Raw genomic sequence first — 22,891 nt, forward strand, 5'->3', positions numbered from 1 at the left:
TTCTTATGAGTTCGCTTCTTGCCCTCTTACCTCAGATTTCAGGTCCACGAGATATCTTAAAATGATCTCCGACGACCTGAAAACATCCGAGTAAGAATTTACCTCGAACTGAGAATTTTTCTTTTTAATTTATGCCATTCTGTGTATGCTATTTTCATTCAAACATCAACCCCTTCAGTCTTGGCTTTAAAAAAAATGTATTAAAAAGAAATGCTTCAAGCTGCCTTGATAGAAACTATCCAATATCCATCTAACTTTAATTAATTTTTCAGGACCAACGGATCTGAGCATGAAGAACACGAAGCCGCTGCTGAGTCACAAGTTGAACGCGACGGAAATGACGGCCGTCAGGCAATTGATCACCGGATATCGAGAGTCCGCGGCGTTCCTCTTGAGGTCCGCCGACGAACTCGAGCAACTGTTGCTTCAGCAACCATAGAGCTACGTGTACGTAGCCGGTGGCCAACAACTGGGCTCGTAAGTCTCCTCTGGCGAGGATGGAAGCGGAGACATGAACGCGAGCACGCGAAGCACAGCTCCGTTTACCCTGTCGAGTATACCGACCGTCGGTAACGAGTCTCTGTTATCCTTCACCTGGGGAAGTCCCGGGACCAGAACGACTAATACGAAGCGGCAGATCGCCGCGACTCCAACGAAACTTATCCCCAAGGAACCGCGAGAAACCGGAGCTTTCCTACCCGACGAGCAAAGGGAAATTGCTTCGTCTCCAGTCTGGAGTAACCTTCGGAGCGAGGTAGCCTCGAGGAAAGAACCCTGAGGTGTTTGATCGGTCGCCAGCGTAGGCGGACCAGGAAGAGAATCCACGCGAAGGCGGAGTTCTTAGGGCTAGGTTATTAAGGGAACTATTCAAAACAGGGTGTACATAGAGAGGATTTACAGATATTTACTTAACTATCGGATAAGCTTAAGCTTAAGGGATTAACGAGAGACAGTGTGTGTTGCGTGCGTGTAGAATGCGTGTGTGAGGCTTTCGAAAAGAGCGGGAGTGTCGATCGAAAGTACTGTCGGACGATGATCGAAGTTACCCTCATTTCTTTTTCTTATTTAAACTCGCAACTTCGAACCATCGGACATCGCAATCGCTGTTCACCCGGCTGAGAACCATGTACATACGGTCGACCGTAAAACTAGCCAATCCCTCCGATGAGGGATGAAGCGTGAACCACGAAGAGTCGGGTAGACGCGAGTAGCCTGAATGTACGAGAAGATGAAGAGAATGCTGCTGTCACACATGTATATAGAGGTACGCGTACATTCGTGCGTAAACATGTGTACATAAATAGGTCGTAGGACAAGATGGATGTTCGTTTTTCCTTTTTTTATTCTCTCTCTCTTTTTTATTGGTCACCATCAGGAAACGACGAGGTGATCGACGATTAGTCGCATGCTGACCGAGCAACGCTCGTCCGGTAGAGAGCATAGTACTTGAATCGTGCAGGTTGAACCGTGGATGAATTGAAAAAAGATAGTTTTAGTTTGGAGATATTTACTTTTTCTCTTGTGAAGTTTCGTTTTTGAGAAAAGAAAATTGGAGATTGAAATTTATGTTCCTATCATTAACTGGTAATTAAAGAATTTTAAAGTAAAATGATTTTAAATCTTCCAAATTTAATTTTTAAATACTTTGAATATTCTTTCAATAATTGCAATTTATTGCATATATTCCAAAAATGAAATATCACACGAAGAAATGAAATTCTCCAACTTGATCCTAAATAATTATTATTAAAAAATTCTCGGTCAACACTGCACATATTTATCGGGACCATCTTGTCACGATCAGACAATACGTTGAAATCGTATTTGTGGTTTCCGGACGCATCACTGTGTTACCAAAGAACACTGATTATTCTTATTATTATTATACGATAATATACGTAGAGCTCTATATAGACACGCGTTTATTTCTTCCTCTCTCTTTTTCTTCTTTTCTTTTTTTAAAGGTGATACCGTTGTTTTAAACCCGTTCTAAAAACACAAAAAGGCGTACCTTAAGGGTTGCTCCATACCGATTTCTCTCGTCAGAGGTATCATTATTGATTCTGTTAATTTTATAGTCGTAATTCCAACGATACTGCGTTCGATGTCGCGTTATCATCGTTACGTTATGTTACGTTATCATCGCTACAAGATGATCGTCTCCCACCGAAGATAGGGGAGTCGAAACTAGTTTTTTTTTCGCGCGTTAATTCTATTCTGTCGTTGTTTTTGTACATAGTTTATACGAGTCGTCTTCGTATTGCGACACGAAGTAACGAAAATGATGAAAAATACCGCGAACACGTGAGTTACTTTTAACCAGATACGAAGAGAGAATATATTATTATTATTATTTTTATTATTATCACAGAAATACATATTGTACGTATAAATATGTGTGTACGATTGTAAAATATGTTCACAACAGGGCGGCCATATCCGCCACGATTAAGCTCGAAATAACCATAATGAAACATTCCATCAGTAAGGGTGAGGAGACGGCTAGAAAAATGAAAGGGTTGACGAACACGGCTCTCGAACTGTTTCAGAAACATACGACGTTTTATGCACCCTCATTCATACCCATCGCCATCTCGTATTCCCTTTTTCATCCTCCATTCTCTCTGAATTTGGTACACTAACCTGTCTCTTCATTATCAAAAGTACTTATTAGTGCATTAATTACCGCAAAAAAAATATGATTGATTATTTCAATTTGACAGCTCTCATTTCGATTGTCACGGAGATTACTGATGACGCCTCGAATTTTGTGTAATTGAATTATTAGTTAAAAAAGAAGGCAAATTTTATTAAATTAAATTTGAAAATTTTTCTTCTTTTATTATTTGAGTGTCATCGATGATCCCTATGGCAGTCAATGTGTGGAAGTATGTCAGTCAGTTTTTAATAATAATTCCAAATAGCTTGATTGAAAATGAATATAAGAATTGATTTTGAATAAATTGGGAAACTTTGATTGAGGATAAACTCAGGGTTGCTCAAGATCGCTGGTTCTCAGAGTACCGTGTAATAATTCATTTCTATGGAATTTTGGCATAATTCTCCCGTGTTTAAATATAATTTATCTTGCCAATAATGTTAGATACAAAGAAATACATCACTTGTAGGATATAATAGCTGTATACGCGAGTTGTTCGACGAGAAAGTGTTAAATATTCAATGAACTGCGATAAGGAGACGAGGAAAATTATGTTTGTAATGTGAACGTGAAAGAAAACCAAAGGTCTGTTAAAACGATAGGAGTTAAAATCGCTTTTGTATTTTAAAAAAAAAAAGAAAGTGATCTTGAGCAGGTAAAATTGTACTTTGTACTCTGCTGTGAGAAAACTTTAAAAATGTTGAAATCAGTAAACTTCGAAGATTATAAAGAAATTGTAAACGCTTTAAAAAGCTTCGAGTCTTGTTAGGTGGCTTGAAAAGCTTAAAATTTTGAAAATGTTGAAAGTTTTGAAGGTCCTTAATGTCTAAATGTCTTAGAGGGTTTGTAGATCATCTAAATATTATAAAGATTGTAAAAAGAAAAGATTATTTATAGTTAATTAATTCATGTATTATGATTCCCTTGAGAAAAATTACGTGTATCAGAATTAATTATTTGATTGTTATATTGCAGTAATATACGAAAAGAACAAAAAAAAAGGATCCAAATATGTATAAATAATTGTATTTTGTGAAGTGCATACAGTGAATAAAATAATAGGTGAAATGCACGTTCTGTTTATACTCGAATTAATTAAAAGAACGCTTGTGAAAAATATTCTAATAATTTTTTTTTATTATTTCAAATACTTGATTTTTACATAAAATTAAAAAATACATCTTCATCGGTTTAGATAACAAAAATATTCAAAAAAATGGTCCAAATTCAGAAACATGTTCCTATGTTCTAACCCATCACTACTTTCGCCCTAATTCATTCCTAACCATTGGCGTAATCAGATAAAAATCAAGGTGGGCCTTTTGCCAAAAATGATTGCAATAAATAAATAAAAATTATGCGTTGAATTCTTGAAATAATAACTTCCAATTTCATAATTATTTCCAATTTCAATATATCCCACAGAAAAATCCTAATTACGCCAATGTTCATCACATTTCCACAACTCATTTTCAAAAATATTAAAGGGTGACCAAAAAGCGAGAGTGTCGTTCGTGAAATTTGGAATGTCGTGAATGCTTTAGCTGCCTAGTTAATCGAGCAGGTATCGTGAATCGGTATAGTGCAATAGTTCTCTACACACTTGATACTCTTTTTTCCTCTTCTCTCTGTCTGTCTGTCTGTCATTTTCTACGCCCGCATCAAAGTAGACATTGCTTCGCGGCACCATGGAACGCCTCCTTTCATTCGAACCTCCCCCCTTCGCAAATGTAATAATCGTTAGGATCGTCGTGTCTTAATTAGACACTTGTACATTCTCGAGCATGGTAGTCTCCCCATGGAGAAAAAGCGCTGTAGGGACAGGAGGTCTCTCCCTTGATACTTGAAAGTTACTATCACCTATTGCGTAGTATTATTAATATTATTTTTATTTATCTCATTCACCTGGAATATTCATAACCCTCAGACCTTAGCAAACGCGTTAGAGTGGGGGGCTCTTGTTCTACGTCACTTCTTCTCTAAGAAACGCTACCATGCTCGACACTGTACACTCATTTCGTGTGCAGTGATTTTGAACATACTGCACAAACAGCAGTTCCATTTCACATCACGGTTTTTGAAGCCAGTTTGCTAATTGTACGTCGAATCGAAGTTAACACATTGAATGTTAACACAGTGAAAATGAACATAACAAGGTGCATTGCAATAAAAATTGTTCAAGGTATCGTTATTCGATTTCTCAATTTCATTTTCCAATTTGCTGCCTTATATTGTTAGACAAATTTTGAAAGGATTGAGACACACCAAGAACCTTTGTATTTCATTTTCGTTTTCATATAAGACACAGGTACATTGCAGTTCAAAAGTAGTGAGACATTTGCTGTTTCTAATAAAATTGTAGATTTTTTATTTTAAGATGATTGATTTCATTATTTTGCATAGAGAATTTTTTAACTAATAATGAGACAGTGTTTTACTGTCAATTTGATATAAATTAAAGTAGGTATTATTAAAATTTTTTTAAAATTATTTGCTATATAATAGTTTATTGGGTTTATACAAAATTTGGCAAATGTTCTGATGCTTTTGAACAGTAGTGTACGTACATTATACTAGTATGTATATTCCATTCGTTCGATTGTCCACGAATGCGTAAAGAATACATGGTGTGCAGTTCTGACACTGTTCAATGTAATCGCGAATTGATGTATATTGATTAAAGATACAAATATATGAATATAAATATGGATATATGAGACGAAGAAGAAAATAATAAAAAAGAAAATATGTATTTGTTCCTGAGAAAGAATTAAATAAGAGTAGCACATTACCGTAACATTAAATATTGATAGTAACGATAAAGATAATTTGATGGTACATACTTTTCTTATAAGTAACCTTATACATTACTACGATTTATTGTAGAGTTGGTACGGTCTTTGATGATGCCTTGCCTGTAAATGTAACATTAAATGAAACAAAAAAAATCTTATTACCTTGTAAATGTTTTACCAAATATAATCGATTATTCAACTTATGGTACAGACCTTGTATTTTCCTATCCCAAACGTTTATTATTAAAAATTGCAGTTACATAATTTTTCAGGATAACAAAGTTTAAAGGATTTCTTTTTCTTAATTAAAAATATTGGCTCGTCGAATTTATTACGATCTTATAAAATTTTATTAATTTTGAATAATATTCCACGACGACTAATGGAAGAAGGATCGAACTCTCACCGGCGCAGAAAAATCCATCTGGAATTCCATAAATCTTTCGTCGCTCAGATGGGCGTGATTAACTTCGAGCAGGAATAAAAAAGTCGGGCAAAGTTCGAGAGGACATAAATATCCAGTCGCATGCATAATCAGCGCCTTAAAAGCAACGAACAAGCAGCCAACCAGGTAATGTATTATGTGCAGGGTATCGAACGAAATGGAAAGTCGGATGAGAGTCGCACGAGATCACGATCTTTTAGTCTGATTGTGAAATAAGAGTTGGCCAGGAGTTTCGAGCCCGAACGAACGAAAGTATGTTTCATCGGCTCTGTTCTTTTATTTTTCTCATTGTCATCAGTGACTGCAGATACAAAAAGACTACCAGACCTCGCACTTACAACCAAAAAGACACAATTTTGACTCCCTTTGATTTTATTTCTTTAGAACTCAACCCAAAAATTATTAAAGTAATTGTTTGGCAAACTTGTATTCAAACTGCTGTCGTCCTTTTGACTTAGAGCGAGGTGAAACTTAGTCATTCTTATCGCGACCGCCGAGGGGTGCGGATCTACCTGTCAACCAAACATCTACCTTTATTTTATTTTATTTTCCGAGTTCATTTAGATAATTCATTTAATTTATTTTCTTAGTTTACTGAATAAGCTCATAGGGGTGATGAAATTTATGATTTTATCCCTCTTGTGGCTATCAGCTCACCGGTTTTAGTTATTTATTATTTTATCCTTGTTTGTAGGCCTCGTAAACACCGCCCTTCCCAATTATATATTATTTTCTCTCCCTTTATGGGCTAGAACCAATCCATAACAGTTATTCGTTATTTCAACATTGTGTATCGACCAAGGCCCAGGATTTCCAGTTGTTTATTATTTGATTCATCTTTATGGTCCTCACAGTGACCATTTTGGTATGCATGTATCCTTCTATTCCCTATTAGATATCTGTATTCTTTACATCACTGCATTCCTTATATTCCTGCCTCTCTAACATTTATAACTTCCCAACAATAAATTTAACGCCTTCTAGTAAGATTTGAACTAAATTTTTTCCGAAAAAACAGCGCCCTCTAGCGGCGAAGACTGGAACTAAAGTACCAATAAATTTAGCGCCATCTGGTTTCAAAAAAAGAAACTAAAGCTTGCCGAAATTTTGGCCCTCTAGCGGGAAAAATGTGAACTAAAATTTCAACGTCGAATCAGCGCCATCTGGTTTCAAAAAAAGGAACTAAAGCTTGCCGAAATTTTGGCCCTCTAGCGGGAAAAATGTGAACTAAAATTTCGACCTCGAATCAGCGCCATCTGGTTTCAAAAAAAGGAACTAAAGCTTGCCGAGATTTTGGCCCTCTAGCGGGAAAAATGTGAACTAAAATTTCGACGTCGAATCAGCGCCATCTGGTTTCAAAAAAAGGAACTAAAGCTTGCCGAGATTTTGGCCCTCTAGCGGGAAAAATGTGAACTAAAATTTCGACCTCGAGTCAGCGCCCTCTGGCGGCAAAAAAAGGAACTAAATTAGTGAGATTTTTCTTAGCTTCTTTAAGAGATGAAGTGATGTAAGGGATGCAGGGGTGAAAGGAATGCAGGGGCAGAAGGGTGGCCGGGATGCAAGGGATGCAGTGATGCAAGGGATGCAGGGGTGAAAGGGTGGCCGGGATGTAAGGGATGCAGTGATGTAAGAGATGCTGGGGCGAAAGGGTGGCCGGGATGTAAGGGATACAGTGATGTAAGAGATGCAGGGGTGAAAGGAATGCAGGGGTGAAAGGAATGCAGGGGTGAAAGGGTGGCCGGGATGTAAGGGATGCAGTGATGTAAGAGATGCAGGGGCGAAAGGGTGGCCGGGATGTAAGGGACACAGTGATGTAAGAGATGCAGGGGAGAAAGGGTGGCAGGGATGTAAGGGATACAGTGATGTAAGAGATGCAGGGGTGAGAGGAATGCAGGGGTGAAAGGGTGGTCGGGATGTAAGGGATACAATGATGTAAGAGATGCAGGGGCGAAAGGAATGCAGGGGCGAAAGGGTGGCCGGGATGTAAGTGATGCAGTGATGTAAGAGAAACAGGGGTGAAAGGAATTCAGGTGCGAAAGGGTTGCCGAGATGTAAGTGATGCAGCGATGTCGGGAATACAAGGATGCAGCAGATAAAAGAATACAGGGATCGTTTTATGGGATACCTGTGCAAAGAGTATCACCCGTTCTTCGGGGTCCCTAACACCCCAAGATGATATTAGGTCGGGACGCAGAGAGTCGCCGGGGTCCCTGACACCCCAAGATGATATTAGGTCGGTGCGCAAAGAGAGTCACCGGGGTCCCTGACACCCCAAAAGGATATTAGGTCGATGCGAAAAGAGATTCAGAGGGGTCCCTGATACCCCAAGATGACATTAAGTCCGGTCGATGAACAGAGAGTCGCCGGGGTCCCTGACACCCCATGATGATATTAGGTTGGTGCGCAAAGAGTCACCGGGGTCCCTGACACCCCAAGAGGATATTAGATCGATGCGGAAAGAGATTCAGAGGGGTCCCTGATACCCCAAGATGACATTAAGTCCGGTCGATGAGCAGGGAGAGTCGCCGGGGTCCCTGACACCCCAAGATGATATTAGGTTGGTGCCCAGAGTGTCACCGGGGTCCCGGACACCCCAGATGATATTTTATCGGTGCGGAAAATGAGTTGCCGGGGTTCCTGACACCCCAAGATGATATCAGGTCGGTATGCAGAGAGCGGCAACGATGCATCGGGGTTCCTAACACCCCGGAAACGAATTCTTTTTTGATAAAAATTATAATTGCGAGAAGGATTTTTGGCGACTCGAAAAAAAATTTTTTATCACATGAATGTCACATGAATAATATGATCAAGTAAATGATGATACATTGTAATACTAGTATTATATGAAACATAATTAATAAATACAAATCTGCAGAATATTTAAACATAAAAATTGTAAAAACATCAAGCAGTTATTGAATGTTATATAAATAAATAACTGAGAAAGGTAGTTCAATGAATCATCTAAATAACTCAGGAAGGAAATTCGGGAAATTAAATAAATACTCAACTGCTGTTTTAAAATGATTTATTTACTAAAATGCATAAAATGAATTCCAATTTGTCAAACAATTGTTTTAATAACTTTTCAGTCTTGTGCTGATTTTGATTGATTTCTCAAACAATTTTTATTTTACATTTTATAACAAGAAAAACATCATTCATAAATCAATTAAAAAGATAAGTCTAAATAAAAAAAAAATAAAACGAAACCGAGATTTGAACCGGCAATCATTGGATTTGAAGTAATATATACAATCGCATAGGTAATAATTAATGTGTAAGTATACCACTTGGATAATTCTTCTCGTCAGTTTCTTTATTTCTAAAACAAACTCTACTTTATAACATAATCTTACTAATTTAATCTTATCGCTTCATTTAATGAACAAATACATTTTAAATCCTGCGTCTTTTAACGAAAGCGATCACGGAGGATCTTGAAATCGTGTAATCGTCGGCCGGTGAAGTCTATGACCTTGAGGTAACCTTCCTTTGAATCGAATGACCCTGACAATCTCGCCGAACCCAGCAGGAGACGAGCAGCGTTCCCTATTTCGAGGCAGAGGCCTGCGATGAGCCCATCCCATTACAGGACTCCAATTCGGTTGGCACGATACACGCACTGATTGGACGTCGTAATTAGTATACTTAGCATCAGCAAGATCGGTGACCGGGTTGCTCGTTTCAGGGGTCGTCGCCTTGGCAAAATTCAATCAGCCCACTCCGATCATCGCTTATCGGTATCTTTCATCTTACTGGCATCGGTTTCGCCGAATACCGATCTTCCCTTTCGATGATTATCACGATCCTGCTTACGTAGCCAGAATTTCGTCCAACTGAACATTCTTCAACGGGGGCCATTTGCATTTTTATGAACCTGAAATGAATCATTTGAATTTGTATTAATCTTAAAGGTATCATTTGTATCTGGTGGAATTTTAAAAGTATTATAAGAGAAAGTAAGTGAATAAACATGATTGTATTTATAAATGAAAATAAAAATATATTGATTGATGAACATTTATGATTGATGTACAATTTGACACAGTAAATGATATTCCAATGCAACTTGGAATCATAAAATGTGTACGAAACCTTATGGTATTCCGACTGATAGTAAATTGCTAAAACAGATCATGGCGTTGCTAAAGATGCTTGAAACACGTTGAGAAACATGGATTTCGACACGAGCCTTATTTGTACAATTATTGCTATGGTCCATTAATTTGTTATACCGTCGCTAGTTAGAACCAGGATATAATGTTCTTTTTTGCTGATTCGCTCGAGGTTTGAACTTCGAAAGCTTAATAGAAACTGGTCATTACGGGAAATTAATTGCATTTAGTCATTGATATACTTTCTAATGATTATGTTTTCTACGATTTTACGTGGATGGCGTGTTCTTACTACTGTTCTGGACGATATTATTGAAATCCTGACTCGTGTAACAAGAATGGTGGACGATTCCAGTATTTGCGGTGAAACTGCCATCATTCGAACTAATGATGGGACATAATTGCCTGAGAGAATAGTATTTATCTTGAAAATTTTATTTCTAAATTATAATACACTCCGCAAAACAATTAAAGGAAAATAGGGCGAGATTAAAGCAGTAAAATCTCTATTTTCAGATACCCTTTTAAGGTTTTAGCTGTTACTTTTTAGAAGAATTATAGTGATATAACTTCGAATTGATGTATGAAAATTGTCGATAAATCTCGCGTTACGAAGCAAAGGGCAAAAGGGTAGGAAAATCGAATTCAGCCAAGACGAAGGGCTTCCTGTTGCTTCATTCCCGTCGGTCGGTGCCGAATGATTTACGCGACAACCTGGACGATCCTCGAACTTTCACCTTCAACCGAAGAATATCCCTTTCACGGCAGTTACGTGGCGCGACAGAAATAAATCGAGCCTTTTTATGGTGTATTTAAACGAATTGAAATTACACACTACCGAAGTTCGGTCCTACATGGAAACGCAGAGCTACGATTACCCCGAGCCTTTTGTGTCAGTCCTTCGTTCATTTTTACGAGCCATTCGTAAACGTATAATTTCTTCGCGTAACATTTGCCTTGCTGCCTATTCTCGTAAAATTCGATACCTCGAGAGTGCAAAAAAAAGAAAAAAAAAAGAAACGACGAGACTTCATTTTCAATGGAGTTCATATCTCCCATGAACTTATGGACATTTTCCTCGCGATACTTAAATTCGAGAATTAAAAGAATCCAAGTGAGATCATTATTATATTTAACTATCATTTTCTAATTACCTATGTCTTAATTGACTCGGCTGTATTGAAACCCGCAACGATGCTCAACAGAGACATCAATCAACCCCTAATTTGTAAAAAACGAATCCTTCAAACGAGGCCTTTCCTCGGCTACCGTTCACCAAACGTTCAGTTCGCGTTATCACCTGGTGTTAGCTTACAATCATCTTCAATTTCGAGCACAGAAAAAAATGGGATCATCATTGATGGGATTCACTTTCGAGTCACGTAGCTGAGCGCATCGTTCTCGAGTGGTTCGCGGGGTTGACCGCAACAGGTATGGTTTGAACCTAGGATGAAGGTAGCGATACGCCGGAGGCCGAAATGAAAGAGAAGGCGAACGCAAATACGGTGTAAATCACGGCACGCAGAGGAAATCAATCGAGCTGGTGATCGAAGATCGCGGTGGTCGTGGTTATCAATAACCTCAATCACTGGGTTGTTAGGAACGGCGGTTGGTTCGGCCCTTAACGATGCAATTAGAGCGAGCTCGTAGCCGTACGAATTAGGCCTGATAAATGCGAGGAACGCCCCCGCGCGGCGTCGTTTTTCACGCGATTCGAAGGGAACGAATTTATTCGGCACGCAGACGCAATAAACCGACGCTATTTCGCGTGATTAATCCAACGTACCGGCCGTAATAAGCCTTTAATCTTTCGCCGGGCGTTTGCTACCAAGCTTGGCAAAACGGTACGCCCGGTTCCTCGGTTAATTCCGCGAATTTCATCCGCCACTCTCACGCGGTCACTAACGCTATTTACGACGTGGAAAGACAGTTTTCGCGCCGTGGCGATTAATAAAGCTAATTAATGCGGTTAATAAATATCGGCCGGTACGTGGTAAATCATGGCGAAGGTCGGCAAACCGTCATGGACGAGCTCCGAAGGCTCCTGTAGATCCTGGGATACGGGACCAGTCTCGGATGCGATGGAATTTCTTCTGTCTCTTGATTCCTTTTGGAAGTTCCCCCATCGGTGTCTTTTTGTCTTCTCGATCGCGTTACATTGATACGGGGAGATGGTTGGATGGATTGGTTCGGGATTCGTGATGTTTCTTTCTTGACAAAGGATCTGTGAATACGGTTGCGAACTTCATTAGGCTAAACGAGGATATTCGAAAATGGACGTTCTTAATCCTGCTCGGGAATGATACGTTCGTATACGACGAAGAAACGATATAGGTATTTATCTGAAATGCAGGAACGGATTAACAGTCGAGGGCACCCTTGGTTGAGGAACTTGGTTCGAAAATGGAAATTTATTCTGAATAAAATTGAATAACATTTAATTGTAAAGAAAAAGGACAAGGGTAAAAAGATATTTTAGCAAGGTAAATGGAAGGCTTAAGAAAGAAACTCTGGAAAGAGGAACTGGGAACTTGAGAATAATTTTAAGAATCTGCAAAATATTTCTCCTCTCTTTTATTTAATTTGAACTAATTGAAATTGATTGAAAATTCATTATTTCTCCTGGGTATACTTATTTTCTATACGAGAAACTTCTAATTTCCTCTGATTTTATCATTTCATTAAATATGTCTGTAGGTAGTTAAGACCACCTAGTAAGTAATTTTCAACTGATCCGGCCCCTGGAATCTTAGAAATGGATCTAGAAACTGGAATACCGGAGATAATAAATAAATTCCTGCGAACACGTGTGAGAACACGATAACATCTGTTGTTGCACAAGTAATAGAGTAATTAATTCAACAAGCTAAATTTAAACCGGACAAAGAATCGAACTACACGAAGAATTAGCAAAGTACGTACATACGTGCTTGCATAAGTTGACTGGAACAAGTTGCTCGCTGCAAAAACTATCGTATGTCAGAAGGTACTCTTAGCTCGAAGTAAACCTTGTAACTGAAAAGAAGCAGACTGGTTCCATGTTCTAGACATTCAGATCGTACGATCTGTAAAATCAATCAAAAGCACTGACTTCTTTTCCGCACATAATTCACATCGCTCCGATCAGACCAGGATCTGATTGCAAAAAATTTCATTAACAACTCATACACTTTTAACCCTTCGTTGCATTATGCTTTTTTTTAATTTCTATATCTCTAGTTTTTTACAATCATAAATTTTATTATACATAACGTAGAATTACATGACTCTTCTTTAAATAAATTTTTAAAATAGAAATATTTTCTCTTGCCAAAATTATTATAACAAAAAGTGATACGAGAGATTAATACGAGTTACGACAAAATATCGATAGGTTTGTGGTAATTTGCCACGGTTCACGGACCAGGATCTAATTGCAAAAAATTTCATTAACAACCCATACACTTTTAACCCTTCGTTGCATTGTTTTTTAAAAAATTTCTATATCTCTAGTCTTTGACAATAATAAATATTATTTTATATAACGTAGAATTACAAGATTTTTCTTTAAATAAATTTTTAAAATAGAAATAATTTCTCTTGCCAAAATTATTATAACAAAAAGTGATACGAGAGATTAATACGAGTTACGACAAAATATCGATAGGTTTGTGGAAATTTGCCACGGTTCGAGGGCGAAACAGCTGCACATTTTCCGCGTAGCTTCTCAAACAGGAAGGGCGAGAACGAAGCGCTCTTAATTATTGATCAATCGCGATTACGATAAGCGCCGGCGGGCAGGAGGCCGAGCCTTTGTATCATCGCAACGATATCAGCCACGGTCTATCGGTTCTACCCTTTGAATACGATGTACTAGGAAGTACGCGTTGTACTGACAAATGAGATTAATCGCCGCCAAATACGGCGGCGGGTTGTTGCACTCGCAATTAAAGCCCGTTTAATAAAGCACCAAGGCAAATCGTTTCGCGCTCGTTGGAATGTGAAAGTAGATAAGTCTACCCGGCTTTGGTTCACCGTGTACCAGGGAGAGTTAGGAGGCGCGCAAGCGTGCCACTGCCATGCCTCATTATCAACCTCGCTCTTAATTGAGATTAGTTTCGTTAACGTGTTTCGCGAACGGACCAGTTCCGTAAACCGATACCGTGATTCTATGTAAATGACATTATCATGATCAATGAACGGTAATAGAGGTCCTATTAAGCGGTCGAGGGTGTAGGAGGCTTTCTAACTGTTCTATTTTAAAAGAACTTGAATCAGTTAGTCTACTTTGAAAAAGTTATTCTAAGGGATTTTTGCCCTATGGACCTGATAAATCCTTCCAGTATATGAATCGAAAAAGTGATTGTGATTGCCAAAGATTGTGATTTTTTCTTACCTGAATAAATTCGTGAAATATTCTTGATCCAAGATGACCGATTCGAGAGGTGCCCGCGACCTTCTCGCACGCTCCCTCGCCTCGAAATAATCGAGCACGTTCCTGCGTTCCGACGTCTGCACAGGAGCGTCGAGGATGCCGACGACGATGGCCCCTTGGGCGGGGTAGGTGCACTGTACAGTTAGGATTTCGAGCAAGCGAACGGCATAATGAAAGAAACGTGCTGCCCCCTGGCCTACGATCTACTCGCTCCCACATATACACACCGTGCCCTGTAATTCGTGGTACAAGTGAGGTCAGCATTATTCTGGTGCGAAAAATAAAATGAAAATTAAGAATCGATGAAATGATTTTTTGGAAGAATGCATTTCAAAATCAATCAATTTGAAAATCTGGAAGAGCTAGAAAATACCCTGAAGAACAAGGGAGATTCAGGGTGGATTAGGGAAACGCACCATGCTCGGTGCTGTACTTTGAAAATCACGTTGCTCCGGCGAACGGGAACCAGTTTGAGAACGCGGTCGAAAAATCATGCGAATTAATTGTTTGAAAAACACCGCAAGGCCGCTGACCGGATCGACCAGTCTCGGTCGCGTGTGCGGCTTGGAAAACGCGGCTCGTTCAGGAATTCCTAGCCAAGGCTCGCAGAGTTTCGTGAGAACCGGGTCGAAGTATTTTCCACCGGACGATCTTTCGGTGCGTTATCGCTCCTCGTTATCGCCTGTCAAGATTCTAATGGTAGTATTAGACGAGAAACATGCTCGGTTTCGTACTGATCCCAGGGATTCAGGTTGAAACGGTCGATTGAGTTTGCTTATTGACAGCGATGCAGAATTGTGTCACAAGGATGAAAGTAAAAGTTTAGAGCGTGAGAGATGAATTTTTGTTTGTTTAAATCAAAATATAAATTCACAATCCGTCTAGTCTCTATTGGATCGCGATACACGTTCGTTTATAAATGCATTTCGAGCACGTCCAACTCGATCATGATATTGGAAACGTGACTCTCGATACCTATCGTTTGTTTAGAGAGACTCTATTCTTATTGAGGATGCCTCTCTAGGAAGTAATCGACAGCCTCTTATTAGATCCTAGTTGACTAACCGGCACTTGATCATTCTTCCATTGATAGATTAATTAAGTTACCTGCTTTGATGATGTTTCTATAGCACCAGCACAGTGATCTTTTCATAGTTCATTGTACAGACTCCAATTTAGTTCAAACATTTGTTATCTTCAAGAATGACGAGGGTTATTAACACTTTGATGGCCCCAGCATGGGTTTCGTAGAACATTCCATTGGCGTAACTAATACGGAGAACTACCCAAGTGTTACACTCACTTATTAATGAAACTTTGTCAGCTTGTAGAGCTCGTCGAGCTGAACACGGCTATACCCCGTTTTGTGGGCAGACGGGTAATTGTTTAAAAGATATTAATAATTAAAGTTAGTTACTACTTACATTCTGAAGTATAACAAACTCATACATACAACTCGCAATCTAGAGATCCACGGTTCAAATCCTTGGTTCCCAACATTTTTTTTTTCTTTTAATGATAATTTGCCTCTTTTTGAATAACTATTACATAAAAATTATCATTAAAAAAAAAAAAAAAAAAATTGGGAACCAAGGATTTGAACCGAGGACCTTTAGATTGCGAGTCATGGATCCGCTCCGTGGTTAAACACATGAATCGTAATTTAAAGGTCCTCGGTTCAAATCCTTGGTTCCCAATTTTTTTTTTTTTTTTTTTTTTAATGATAATTTTTATGTAATAGTTATTCAGAAAGAGACAAATTATTATTAAAACAAAAAATGTTGGGAACCAAGGATTTGAACCGTAGATCTCTAGATTGCGAGTTGTATGTGTGAGTTTGTCATGCTTCAGAATGTAAGTAGTAACTAATTTTAATTATTAATATCTTTTAAACAATTACCCGTCTGCCCACAAAACAGGGTATAGGCGTGTTCAGCTCGACGAGCTCTACAAGCTGACAAAGTTTCATTAATAAGTGAGTGCAACACTTGGGTAGTTCCCCTTGTAAGTAGGGACCAGGGTGAGCCCGGTCCCCAAAAATGGGGATCGATCCCTTTACCATTCTAAAATTTCTAAATTTTGAAATTCTACAATTCAAAAATTTTAAAAATTTCTAAAGGGCGTGGCCCATCATAGAGAAAATTCTAGTTACACTAATGGAACCTCCTTCATTAAGATTATTAAAATTTCTAAAATTCCAATTAACATCTGATAATATAATGATCGCTTTAAAAACAGCTAGCTTTATCGTTTCATTTTCAACCGCACTAAACATCGAAACCTACTAAATCAAAGCAAGCTCATCTTTCATGGAGACCTTCCAGGGAACGGCAGCGAGCAACTTATATATACAGAAGCAGTCATTAAAAGTCAGAAAACTCGTACCACTTTCGCCAGAGGCCCGCCTTGCAAATCGAGGCTGCTCGTAATTAGTTTCATCGTCGACGGTGGTAATTTCTAGTCGGGACGTGGGCGGGGCAATTGCGTACAACGAAATCCTCCGGTGGAATGTCGCAAGGAATCATCACTCCTACGCAAGGACTCTCGCCGAGGACGGGTAAGCATGATCATTAGGATTCCCTTAGGAGACTCTGAAACAGAAAAGATGAATATATGTAATATATGTTGTATTGTATTATTTCTATGATATATTTTAAAAAAGGATGTCATTTAAATTGGTCCAATTCTTAGGGGATATCATTTTGGAAGAATTTCAAGATACTTGCAACATATCAAAGAGATACTGTTACGTTATTTCGTGTCTAGGTCTTCGATAAATACGAAAACTCGGAAAGCAGCGGACCTTAAGCGCGTATGAATTATTCCGCGAACGTTCATGCGGTGCACGATACGCAATTAACCCGGGCCCGATGAATTGCAAATACAGTCGTTAGCTTGCCATTACACTCGAACGCTTTCAGAGGACGGTGGATACGAGATCGGAGGAGAGGCTCGAAACCGTCTCTGTCCAGTCAGCGTCGTTGCAATCCGAGCCACGAACGGAATTTCAATCTCCTGGCAAATGGAACACCGTAGTCCTTATGGCGTAAAGGTCGTCAACCGATGCATGCAAGCTCGCCGGACTGGACTCGATGATACCCTGGGCTCGGTCGTTACCCAGACTAAGTGGTCCGCTGTTACGGTGATCAGGATAAGTGCTCCATATTCTGGGTGCAGTTTCGTCGAACGAGCAGATAACACACGAACGAGAGCCCTGCTACGATTTACGACACCGGGACGACACTTGTGCTCTACTTTGGCCACGTGTCGTCTTCTAGACGCAATCTACCTTGGGTTAGGTTGCACAGTATTTCGAGGAGCTATACTGTTCACGAGCTTTGAATATCTGGGATGAAGATATGTCTTGGAGTAATGATGGTTCCATGAGATATTACGTAGGATATTTGGAAGTTTGGATTTCTGATATTAAATTCCATATTTAATTTTGTAAGCAACCGAATACAGATAGATATGATTTTAAATCAAATGTAAAGAATAATTAACAAAGTAATAAATAAACCGTTACCAAGGAATCCTTTATCCTCCCCAATCCATCGTCAACGATGCTGCAATGGTCTGAGAAACAAGATCTTTGTTGTTGAATGGGATTTGCGTTTCCACGAGATCCTCTGGGAAATTTTCGAAACCCTTTCCATGCGGAAGAACGGCCCAACAATGTCTCGTTCGTATAATTGGTAACGCAACTGTTTCGCAAGGCGGATAGAAGAGCACCGCGTACACCGGGGGCGAGTCAGTAAGTCAGTCAGTCAGTGAGTCGACTTGCTGAGCCGTGGGATTGGATACCGACGCGCTAATGAGCCTCCGTGTTTACGCAACGCTCGTTAGAGAAGGGACGGGCAACAGGGAAATTTCGCGAAATGCTGTGGATATGGTAACGAGCACGGTTAAGTTTTCTGGGGAAAATGACGAGATATAAGAGGGGAAAAGATCATGAAATGCGTGAAAAACGTTTTTGTGGGGAAAATTATTTTCGGTAACCCATCTTTGTGAAGTCCGCGCTCAACTTCGCTTAACCTTGATAATTTTATGACTACCAGTACAGCCTACATATTAATTATGGTTGTTATTAATTGAGTTTTCTATGATAAATGGTGATAAATGGAAAGGAAAAAGCTCATAAAACGCGTGAAAAAAGTTTATTATAGGTAGAATTTTTTTCGGTAACCCATCTTTGCGAAGTCCGCGCTCAACTTCGCTTAACCTTAATAATTTTATGACTACCAGTACAGCCTACATATTAATTATGGTTGTTATTAATTGAGTTTTCTATGGTAAATGGTGATAAATGGAAAGGAAAAAGCTCATAAAACACGTGAAAAAAGTTTATTATAGGTAGGATTTTTTTCGGTAACCCATCTTTGCGAAGTCCGCGCTCAACTTCGCTTAACCTTAATAATTTTATGACTACCAGTACAGCCTACATATGAATTATGGTTGTTATTAATTGAGTTTTCTATGGTAAATGGTGATAAATGGAAAGGAAAAAGCTCATAAAACACGTGAAAAAAGTTTATTATAGGTAGGATTTTTTTCGGTAACCCATCTTTGCGAAGTCCGCGCTCAACTTCGCTTAACCTGGGTAATGTTATAGCTACCAGTAAAGTCAACATAGTTAAGGCCATTGGCCTATACTATTTAAAATACTGTTAAATTGTTTTAAATTATACTGTTATCTTGACTTGTATACGAAATCAGGCAGACTATAGTGAAAACTGTGACTCAGCGAATTCTTTCAGATTATCACTTTCCATCTTGTAACCTTTCAGACACTGTACAAGTTGTTTTCCACTAATCTTTGTTTTCTTCGGCCGCTCGATGACGGGTTACAATGCCGACGATAGCTTTCACTTTGTTTCACCATTTCCTTTGAAGTTTCCGAGGACAAAACGGTTCGGTATTTCCTGTTACGGTTTCTGTAGAAACAACCAGCACTTTCATATTCAAGAACACCAAACCACTGGCATTGTGACCGAATAGAAGTCAGGTTATCGTACGGATCAGATTCCGAGAAAAGGACGAGGAATAAATCATAAACCGTTGCGGAAGCACGACTTCTATCATCCACTCCGCTTTTCGTTCTTGCCAATAAAACTTTTGTTACTTCTTTTAATTCATTAAATCGTATTAACATGAAACGATTTATTAATAATAACAGTCATTCTGCAGAGTGCAACCGGATCCTTACAAAGTTTCCAGACTTTCATTCTCTACGGTGCTCGAACACGCATGCAAGCACACGCACAAACGCGCGTTTGCTCGCTCGCAAGGGTCTTAAACGGCACCGGTGCTCTCCGCAAAACAAGTGGTCTAGCCAGTCGAGCAAATTACCCACACTCATTCCCCTCGTACGTACGCAAGGGAACGACGCCGGGACGTCTTCATTCGACATCGACAGCAGGCTGTAGTTACAATCGACGCCGACTTGTCCCGTTGCAAACAGGCAGCCGACATTTTTCCGGCCTCATGCACGATCGGACCCGTCGATAATTATCAAAGACTTCCATACTATGCTGTCCTTATCCTACCATACAGACCCTTTCATTTTCCTCTTTTCCTCAAATACTAGCCTCTATCTTAAATTTCAAAAAATCAATCTCCTGTGACAAATTCTTCTGGGTCCTACAAAACAGCAACACAAAAGACCCATGCTCCAGGAGTAACAGATACGAAAGGTCCAGAAAGAGACTCGCTTCTCCAGCGAACGTTTAAGCCATAAGAGCCGCTGGCTGGAATTAATGAGGCACTAGTTTCCAGTAATGCTATTCGTGATAGGATCAGCGGATCAAAATGCAGATTTGTACGAGCGAAGCGTCCGGTACCGGTTCGATCGGCACAAAACGCGCACGTTCGCGTGTTTAATGGTCCGGGAGTTGCTGCGTGTCGCGAGGGTCAACGCCGATGCATTTATATCTCACGGTTGCCGATGGGTGTGCGATTCTTTATCTGACATTTTTGAAATAACAACCTTTGAATAGCAAAGGACACTCGACATCGCTGCTAGAATCGAAAGAAGGTTGATCATCATCGATACGATCATTCGTAACGGTGTACATTCTTTTTGATACGCGCTGTACATTTTCTATTTTCTTATACGAGGGCACAGTAGGCATAACGCAATCATTCTGCTCTCTTTTCCTTTTCCCTTCATTTCCTTGCATACCTCGACTAATGTAATTTCTTCCCATATGCGTAGCTACTTTAGAGGTTATGTCGCCATTCATTCCATCCAGATAGCGCCACTGTTGACCCGTGAAATTACATATGGAGAATTTCCTTCCCATCCCGTCCGGTTTTCCTTGCACGCGCACATCCGCGTGCTGTAATGATAGATATCACAGCATCATTTATTGCTACGCGTGTAATGAGAATAGCAAACAGACACGCAATTTGATAAGCTTGTCAACCAACGTTACGGTTCATGCGTTCGTAGAATTGAATAGGGACTACAGTTAGACCGAAAGGTAGTAGAAACCAGGACGTATTCACGCTTGCGGATACATCGAGAGGAAGACAAGAAGGAACGAATCTGTGTATGAATGCATAGCTGGTAGAACTAGAGAAAGATAAAGTATCGGGTGAGACAAGAAGTATAATTTGTATACTATCATTCTTGTTTTCACTGGGTGGAAAATAGATTGATGTTAATAAGAATTCTGCGAGGAACCTAATCTAATTTTTCAAGTTCCCAGATTTGGTTGCATAAATGATTATCTAGGGCCTTGTCTTATTTAAGTACCATTTTGTCACATTAGTGAATGAAAATTAGTTTGCTTTGAAAATTTTGAAATTTTTTGAGATGGTTTAATGTTAAGGAATTATAGAAGCATGAACGATGGCAGAACCATAAATGGTATACATTGTACACGTATGGATGTTAAAAATGATCGGACGAGTGTCCCCTCCGCAAGGCAGTAATAATTTTCAGCCCGGCTTTTCAGGAGCTTCGTTAAACGTCCTGAAGAGCTGTTCCCGTTAGAGGAATCCAACTGCTATGAGGAAGCGATGTCCTTTGTCTTGTCAGACGCGTTTCCTCGTTGAAGGTTCGTTCAGGCTTTGCGTCCCGGCCAATTCATAGGTTTGTTATGCCCACGATTTCCTCGATGCAATCTCGCCACGTTTTATGTTCTTGCACCGGCCACCGAGGAAAAACGAGCCGCGTGAAACGTGGCCGAACGACGTTGTCGCGGTAAAAACGTGGAAACGTGAACCAGGAATCGAGCGGTTTTTCCGACGGTTTTCGCGTACAACATCGAACTGAGAGTTTCGCAAATTCTGAAAGTGTTATGTTATCGGTCAGTAATTTGGAAGTTTGAAAAATTGCGAATTTAGAAAATTGGAAATCTGAGAAGTTGCAAATTTGAGAAATTTGGAAAATTTAGGAGGTTGAGAATTAGAAAATTTGTAAATTTGAGAAATCGCAAATTTGGGAATTCTCCCATTTTTAAAAGCCACCCAAAGGAAAGGTGTTCAATATTTCTCAAATTTTAGTACCTATATCTATCCAATCACAATTCTCCACTGAAATAAATCTTCCTTCGAGAGCAAAAAAATGAAAGAACATTTAGCAACCGTTATACAGCTCCCGACGGAATTAATTAACATTTGGATGCTTAACATATATTAAAAAAACCATCCATCTTAACCTAGACGAAATTCACAGAAACCCTGGTACCATATATCATAAATTTTGACATGTTCTTTCTTGATCACTATTTATACAGTTAATCTAACCTCATTAGAGAGCGTTGCAAAATTATCCAATACAAAATCATTGGTTCAAAGTTTCCAAAGAGATAAAAGAAGGAAACAATATCCTTCGGCGATGATACTTTTTTAAAAAACATACAGCATTCAAGGTTTTACTGGTTTTTGCGAACACCTTTAGAGACGACCTTTTCGTAGGAATATAAAAACCACGTAATCCTTAGAAATCATTAAATAACTATAGAATTTTATCGACATAAATAATCGTTACATTTATAAAAATATACAATCAGCCAGTGATCGTTCATCTACGATAATATCTTCAAATTTATTTTCCTATGGTAAAATAAAGTATTGTATTCAGAATTGTTATGCAGCAGTTTCGATCGTTTATTCAATGCAAAAATAAATTCTGCAATATTGCAATTTTTTCGCATATCTACCGGTGCGTCTCCAGTGTCCCACGCTATAGACACGTAACTAATTGTAAGTTTCTCCCTCATTTATTCAGCGTCTATGACCCGCAAGCAGCACCAGCTACCAATTATCATAAAAATAACTCGATATAACGTTAAAAGGTCATAACGAGTACGTTGTCTCAGCTTTCACCGATCCTCCAAGCTGAGACTCACGGAAATCCTTATGCAACCCGGTGGAATTTCATTGCAACTTGGCCCGTGTACAATGAGTATGCCGGTGTTTCATAAATTTGTCTCATCCTCTACACTTTAG

General features: G+C 39.2%; 1 protein-coding gene and 1 long non-coding RNA gene across 8 annotated transcripts in view; one reads left to right on the forward strand and one right to left on the reverse strand.

The window, feature by feature from the left end:
* The window catches only part of LOC117605063 (nucleolar protein 4-like), a 116,641-nt gene extending 112,877 nt beyond the window's left edge, over positions 1–3,764 (forward strand). For all 7 annotated transcript variants that reach the window (XM_076688395.1, XM_034325887.2, XM_034325889.2 and 4 more), the window contains one exon: positions 273–3,764. In XM_076688395.1, coding sequence (XP_076544510.1) covers positions 273–439 — 167 coding nt within the window. In that variant the 3' untranslated portion in view covers positions 440–3,764. The remainder of the gene's footprint in view (positions 1–272) is intronic.
* Positions 3,765–8,998: 5,234 nt separating this feature from the next.
* LOC117605071 (uncharacterized) overlaps positions 8,999–22,891 on the reverse strand; it is a 129,825-nt gene continuing 115,932 nt past the window's right edge. The window contains exons 3-5 of the long non-coding RNA XR_013062158.1: positions 16,820–17,025; positions 14,396–14,667; positions 8,999–9,782 (exon numbers count right to left, since the gene is read on the reverse strand). This is a non-coding gene — a long non-coding RNA (uncharacterized LOC117605071). The remainder of the gene's footprint in view (positions 9,783–14,395; positions 14,668–16,819; positions 17,026–22,891) is intronic.

Source organism: Osmia lignaria, chromosome 5 (assembly GCF_051020975.1).
Source record: "Osmia lignaria lignaria isolate PbOS001 chromosome 5, iyOsmLign1, whole genome shotgun sequence".
Classification (NCBI taxonomy): Eukaryota; Metazoa; Arthropoda; class Insecta; order Hymenoptera; family Megachilidae; genus Osmia; species Osmia lignaria.